Raw genomic sequence first — 7,025 nt, 5'->3', positions numbered from 1 at the left:
GGGGCGGGCGGCAGACCGCGGGCTGGAGACCCGGGCGCGGGGCGGAGGCCTGGGCTGCGGAGGAGGAGGGCAGAGCCGCCGAGTCCAAAGCGGAGAAAAGACCCTGGGTAGGGAGGAGTGCGCGCGAGACGGAGCCCTGGGCCGGGAGGGCTGGGGGAGGGGGTTACTGGGAGCGAGCGGGAGAGACGACGAACTTAGAGAAAGGACGGCGAGGACAGAGGGACCTCGGACCCACCTGGCGGGGGCCCAGCACCCCGCACAGCGCGTTCTAGGACCCACTTCTTAAGAGGTCTCTCCTCTCCAGGCCCTGCCTTCTGAGAAGTGAGGCCTCTGTCCTGGGTTGGAGGAAGGGATGGAGCCCCACCCCACCCCCCACCCCGGCTCCAGCCTGGGGAAAAGAGAGGGTAGCCCCAGACCCCAAAGCTTCTGCTTTCTCCTGCCAGTCTAGAAGGCCAGCGGCCCGAAGGCTGTCCCCATTACGTGCCTGTGGCCCAGGTCTGTTTGGGAAGAGGACACCCAGGCTTTGGAATCCCCGCAAATCCCCACTGGCGTCCAGGTTCATGGTCCAGGTCAGGGGTACGCAAACCTGTCAGTTAAAGACCTGGGCGATAAACATGTCAGATCTCGCAGCCGGCACAGGTCCCTGTCCTAACTGGTAGGAACACTGCCACAGATAGTTAGGAAAGGTGGCCGTGTTCCAGTGAAACTCTATTGATGGACACTGAGTTTTAATTTCATGCCATTTTAATTTGTTCCAAAATATTCTTTTTTTCCCAACTTTTTTTTAAAAATTACTAGACAGCACATGCACCTGCCGGAGAGAGAGCGAGAGAGCACCCCCAGTGGGCCGCGGTCACACTGCGAGCCTCTTTCCTGCATTTCTCCGTTCTGTCAGGACTTGGGGCATGCACGCACAGGTACCTGGCATGTTTTCCAAGCTGCCAGGGCTGTGTTTTAACCACGGTGGGCCATGCGGGGTCTGCTTACTGTGCACAGCACCGACCACTTGCTATGGGGCCAGCCCAGGGTTTTTTTGTTTGTTTTTGTTTTTGCTGTAGGGCACATGCACTTGCCAGAAAGAGACAGAAAAAAATAGTAAGAAATCACCCCCGAGGGGGTGGCTATGCCGCAATCCCTTCTCCATTCCCCTCTGAGTTTCAGGCATGTATGTTCACACGCCTGGCGTGCTTTTCAAGCCACTGGGTCCAGGACTTGAACTATGCAGTCAGCCATGTAGGATCCTGTGCCTTTACCTCCATGCCACCTGCTGGTCTCTTAGCCCACCTTTTTGTTCAGCTATTTTAAACTGTAAGAACCATTCTGAGCTTGCAGCTGTACAGAACAGGTGGTGACTGAGCGGCTTCCAGCCACATACCCACCCCCAATCTCCCTGCAGGGCTGCCCAAGGCTGCAAAAGGGGCAGGGGGGAGATCTAGGTGCTGGGGATCCTCCTGCCTAGGGGCAGTCAGAAAGCTGGGATGGGTCTGTGACCACTGCTCCCACCTACTCTTAGATCCCAGCATCCTTTGAGGCAGTGCTGGAGCTGGTACCCCAAATGTGTGCCCATGTGACGGCCAAGTATCTTTCCAAGGGGCTTTCTACCCAGTGCATGTCACCCTCACCTCATCGCAGATGAGACAGCTGTGTCCCCACCCCAAGAAACCAGTGAGCTAAGCCTTGGCCCCCCCTCCTCTGCTGCACCCCCACCCCCAGCAGCCTTGGTCTCTGGCTGGCACCACCCACTGCTGTGGGCAGGCCTTCAGCACTCTATTTTCTTTCTTGCAGTTTCAGGGGACTCCTTTCTCCTGGACCTTGGAGCTATGACCCTTTGGAGGTGACCCAGGAGAGGAGGGATGCAGGCCTTTGTTCCTCCAGATAAGGGACCCCTCCAAGGCCTCGTGGCCTCCCGCATTGAGACCTACGGGGGCCGGCATGGGGCCCCTGCCCAGAGTGTCCATTCCCGAGGAGTTCCGGTGCCGGTGAGTCCAGGCTGTGACCGAGGGCGACCTGGGTGTGGCAAGAAAGAGGACACCCAGGCTTTAGAGTCCCTGTCCACTTCATGGACTGCTCTATTCCTGTCCTCACCCCCGTATCCTCTGACGGAGCGGGGGAGAGAGGGCACTGCCTGGGCCGGGCTCCCAGGGCTTCACACCCTTGTCCCAGATGGCAGGGCAGGAGAGGCAGGGAGCCCTCAGAGGAGATGCAGTTGGGCAGGTCTGAGACACAGAGCTGCCAGTAAGGCCACCAGACCCCGGGGGCTGGCCCCTCCCAGACTCCCGCCTCTACCTGGGAGGGGTCTTGGGCTCCCTGGGCTCGGCCTCCCTCTGAGTCAGGGCTGGGGAAGAGCAAAGGTTCAGGGTGTCCCTGCTCTGCAAGTGGCAGGAGGCTGACCTGACTCCACCCCTGCTCCACCTGCCTGGCCCACCTCCAGCCCAGCCAAGGAAGGGATGTGGAAGCCAGAGCCTGGTCCTTGCTCAACCTCAGGGCTCCCGGCATGAGCTATCCCCTGCCTCTGGGAGGAGGATTTGGCCCTTGGGGAGGGGGCTCTCCAAGGCCGAGGGCGAGGGCGGAAGGGAGACTAGGAAATGAGGTGTGGGGATAATTCAGGCCACAGGTGGATCAAGGAATGTGACCAGGCCTGCCCTGGGAGGAGACTTGTGGCTGTGGACTCAACCCCCCCCCCGGAGGGCCAGCCACTCCCCACGGGAGAGAACACAGCTTGCGTGCCCCTGGGCAGGAAGCTGCACATGTGTGTGCCCTCGTCCCCACGTGCGAGAAGCGGGTAGTAGCCCAGGGAAGCCGTGAGGGACCCAGAAGGCAATGTGCACCGTGCGTCAGCCATGCATGCCACAGCTCAGAGAGCACACGTGTGAGGGGTGACCTCATGCATGTGCCTGCCTGAGCTCCTGCTCTGGGGGAGCCCACTCACAGAGCCAGGACGGCATGTCCCTGCTCGGCTCTGCCAGTCTCCCTGGCAGCCGCGGCGGTGACTCAGGGACAGCCTACGCCCGCTGGTCTGAGCGGGGAGCTAAGCTGGCCCAACCTGTGGGAGGGGGACACGTCTAGAGCCAAGCCTGGCCCCTGCTACCCCTCTGGTACTTCTGGGTAAAGGAGGCACCCCAGAGCTTCCCCCGCTCCTCCTCCAGGATGCCAGCCGCTACCGCCTGCCGCTCTATGTCCCCTTTCCCAAGAGCTCCGGCCAGGCCAGAGGCCTGCCTCCTGTGGTATTGCGAGAACCAGAGGCAGAGAGGAGGCATGGAGGCTATGGGGGCCCACTTCACTCCCCCAAACTCAAGGTAAGGGCTTCGTCTGCCCCACCCTGCTCACCGTCCCCACTGCAATGCCCGCACGGTGATGAATGAGCACCGGTCGGGCCCAGCAACCCCCTTGCCTGGCAGCCCCTTCAAAAAGCGGGATCTGTCTCGTCCTATCAGAGACACTCCCAGGAGACAGCTCTACTTGATCCCTGTGCTGGGCCCAGCGACTCTGACCCAAGACATCCAGATAAAATTTAAAGGATAAATTATTAATAGGAAACTTTCAGCTTTTGAAAATCACCCAATATTATGCAAGCCAGACACGCTCCGTCCACCCCCAAGGCTCACGTCATCCTTTTCCCCAGCTGTGAACCTCACCCCTCTTCCTGAGCCACAGTGGGGAGGCAGCGAGGGTTGGAGTACCTGCCGCCCACGTGACTTGGGACCCCAAACCCCTGTAAGATCTTAGTCATGCTACTTCATAAAAATGTCTACCAGTGGGGCCAGCGGGTGCCTTGGTGGTTCGTGTGCTGCACTTCCACATGGCTGACTCCAGTTTCAGCCCCAGACCCAGCGGCTTGAAAATCACACTGGGCACGTGTGTGTGCATGCCCCAAATCCTGAGAGGAGAATGGAGACAGGACTGTGGTATGGCCATCCCCCAGGAGGTGGTTTCTCTCTTGCCCTCTCTCTGGTGAGCTCTGTGGCAAAAACCTAAGGGAAAAAAAAAAAAAAGTCCACTTATGTGCAAATGCTAAAATGGTACCTGATGGGACTAGTAGGTGGTTATGTTGTTGGACTCCTACGTAGTTGACTGCGGTTTGAGTCCCGGACCCGGCAGCTTAAAACTCATGCTGGGCACGTGTGCATGAGTTCCCAAGATCCCAAGAGGAGAAGGGATTGTGGCATAGCCATCCGCCCTGGGGTATGATTTCTCGTTTTCTCTCTCCCTATCTCTCTCTGTCTCTCTGGGGAGCACACACGCCCTATAGCAAAAACTTCTCTCTAAAAAAAAAAAAAAGTGCCTGAGACCACTGGCTTTCTAAGTCCCTTTCTGGTCTCCACCCGAAGTTCCCTTTGAAGGGTCCATTCTGTCCCCACCTCTGTTCTGAATCAGGAGGCCTCTGGATGGTGGCTTCCTGGTCAGGGAGCCCAGGCCAGACCCCGCCGCCTGAGGACTTTTCTGTAGCTGATCACCTCTCCAGCTGCATTCCAGCAATGCCTTTCCCCTAAAATTCCAGCAGGGCCAATCCCTGTCCCCCGGGTCTCCATGTCCCCACTCGTAGTCACGCTGCCCGCTACTTCCCATCACACACAGCCCACGCCCCCTGCAGCCGGGCAGCTGAGCCAGGGCTGTGGCAGCACCAACTCCCTTCTCGGCCCTGCAGGAAGTCACCGTTGCCCACGAGCTGGAGTTAAGGCTGCACACGTTCAGCATGTTTGGGATGCCCCGCCTGCCGCCCGAGGACCGGCGACACTGGGAGATAGGAGAGGGTGGCGACAGCAGTCTGGCTATCGAGAAGTCCTGGAGGGAGCTGGTGCCCGGGCACAAGGTAGGCCTGAAACCGCCTCCGTACTGTCACAGACACATCCGCACCCCTTACTTCTGCCCCGGAGGAAAGAAGGGCCTCAGGAAGTAGGATCATGTCAGAAAGGCATTTGGAGGGAGTCGCCTTGATCTAGGTTCAAATCCCAGCTCCGACACTGGCTATGAGATGTTGGTCAAGATGGCCAGCCCCTGGGACCAGCAGTTAGCGTAATGGCTATGTCGCTGGACTCCCACGTAGTCGACCGCGGTTCGAGTCCCGGACCTGTGGCTTAAACTCACGCCGGGCGCGTGTGCGTGCGTGCCCAAGATCCCGAGAGGAGAATGGAGAAGGGATTGTGGCGTGGCCATCCCCCCTGGGGGGTGATTTTTCGTTTTCATTCTCTCTGTCTCTCTCTGTGTGGCAAACGCACCACGCCCGATAGCAAAAACCTCTCAAAAATAAAAAAAAAAGACGGCCAGCCCCTCTGAGCCTCAGTCGCCTCATGTATACCGTGAGGATAACAACACCTACACGCTGGACGGTCGGCCTGAGGACCGCAGAGTCGTGCACAGTGTCCAGAACCTACGCAGTGGCACCTTCCACTCCATCACCCCCAACTGAACCAGCACTATCCCCACGCAGGAGATGAGCCGCGAACTCTGCCACCAGCAGGAGGCGCTGTGGGAGTTACTGACCACCGAGCTGATCTACGTGAGAAAGCTCAAGATCATGACCGAAGTGAGCATCCCTCAGCCCTAGCCCTGGCCCCATCCTCTACCGTTTCCCCCTCCCCCTGCACTGTCCCCGCTCTCCCCAACCAGAGGAGCCTGGCATGGGGGCAGAGGGTGGGAAAAGACGGACAGGATACCAACGGATCCTGATTTTGACCTGCATGGGATCTGGGGGGAGAGGGTGACAGTACTGGTGTGGGTGGGGACTGGAGGTGACAGCGAGGACTAAGCTGGGGTCCGAGAGGAGGCGGGTCAGATGCTAGACCCTAATCTCTCTCCGGTCTCTAGCTCCTGGCTGCTGGTTTGCTGAATCTGCAGCGAGTAGGACTGCTGATGGAAGTGAGTGGGAGCTGGGGTGTGGGCGGGGTCCCCCCAGGCTGCTCCGTTTTCTGGGACACCCCTTGCCCTCCCTGCTCTGCTCTTGCTCTAGACCCCAAGCAGGCTGCAGATCCCCCGCTTCCGGTACTCGGCCCGTTAAGGTGGAAGGGAAGGTGGAGCCCTGAGGCCGTCCAGGCCCACCAGTGCTGCCCGGGGTGACCTGTGGAAGGTTTGTGGCTCTATTCTGCTCCTTCCCCCAGGTGTCAGCTGAGACTCTGTTTGGAAATGTCCCCAGCCTGATTCGAGCCCACCGGAGCTTTTGGGAGGAGGTGCTGGGGCCCACCCTGGAGGAGGCTCGTGCCTCCCGTCAGCCCCTGGACCCCATCAGCCTGCAAAATGGCTTCCTCACGGTGAGGCTGGTGAGGGCCCTGTCTGGACACGCAGGACTGGGAGGTCTGTCCGTGAGCATGGCAGTGGAACTTTGGATCCCTCTGTGATGTGAGGGCCCCTACACCTAAATATCGCCTCACCTGCCCTTCATTCTGCACGTTCACTCTCCGTCCTGAAGGTCCTCTGGCTTGGGAGGCCCTTACGAAATGAAAACACAGCTATCTCAGAGAAGGGCCACGCCCAAGCACTTATCAACTAGAGCATCTTCATTCTTACACAGAGACTCTTAGACAAACAGCTGGTGTGAGTGGGGCCTATGTGAGGGGACCCTCGGGGTGGTAAGAGGCCCTGGGGGCCCCAGGTTGTGGAGAACAGAGATCGAGAAAGTGAGAGGGCCTAGGACCAGCCTGCCTTCCAGTTTTACCCAGCCAGGAAAACGCGGACCCTGCAGGAAGATCTTGTGGTGGGGCAGGGAGGTGGGGGAGCCTGGGAGCCTTTAGCACCCCTCCCACGGGAGCAGGACTTCTGGGCAAATGCGGGGTCAGCCCTCCCCCCATGGGGTGAAATGGGATCTAGTGTTCTGGAAACAGTTCGTCTGAATTATTGATGGGGGGCGAGGAGTCCAGAGCGGCAGGTCATGCAGACACAGAGGATGGCCCCGGGTCTGTCTCTCGGGCTCCACCCTGGGGTGCACAGGCCTAGCCTGGCTGGAGAGCAAGCATGAGAGGAGCTAGACTAAGGGTCTGTGTGTGTGAGGCTCTCCCCGCCCCCCCCCCACCTCCCCCGGGACCCTTCCCCTC

General features: G+C 59.4%; 1 protein-coding gene across 1 annotated transcript in view; it reads left to right on the top strand.

The window, feature by feature from the left end:
• The window catches only part of PLEKHG6 (pleckstrin homology and RhoGEF domain containing G6), a 22,115-nt gene that overhangs the window by 807 nt on the left and 14,283 nt on the right, over positions 1–7,025 (top strand). Inside the window, exons 2-7 of the mRNA XM_006170831.3 lie at positions 1,786–1,979; positions 3,147–3,296; positions 4,646–4,810; positions 5,429–5,524; positions 5,806–5,856; positions 6,096–6,245. Coding sequence (XP_006170893.1) covers positions 1,854–1,979; positions 3,147–3,296; positions 4,646–4,810; positions 5,429–5,524; positions 5,806–5,856; positions 6,096–6,245 — 738 coding nt within the window. The 5' untranslated portion in view covers positions 1,786–1,853. The remainder of the gene's footprint in view (positions 1–1,785; positions 1,980–3,146; positions 3,297–4,645; positions 4,811–5,428; positions 5,525–5,805; positions 5,857–6,095; positions 6,246–7,025) is intronic.

This window comes from Tupaia chinensis, unplaced genomic scaffold (assembly GCF_000334495.1).
Source record: "Tupaia chinensis unplaced genomic scaffold, TupChi_1.0 Scaffold149011_1, whole genome shotgun sequence".
Lineage (NCBI taxonomy): Eukaryota > Metazoa > Chordata > Mammalia > Scandentia > Tupaiidae > Tupaia > Tupaia belangeri.
Note: the sequence above shows the minus strand (reverse complement) of the source record. Positions and strands in the feature narration are given on the sequence as shown.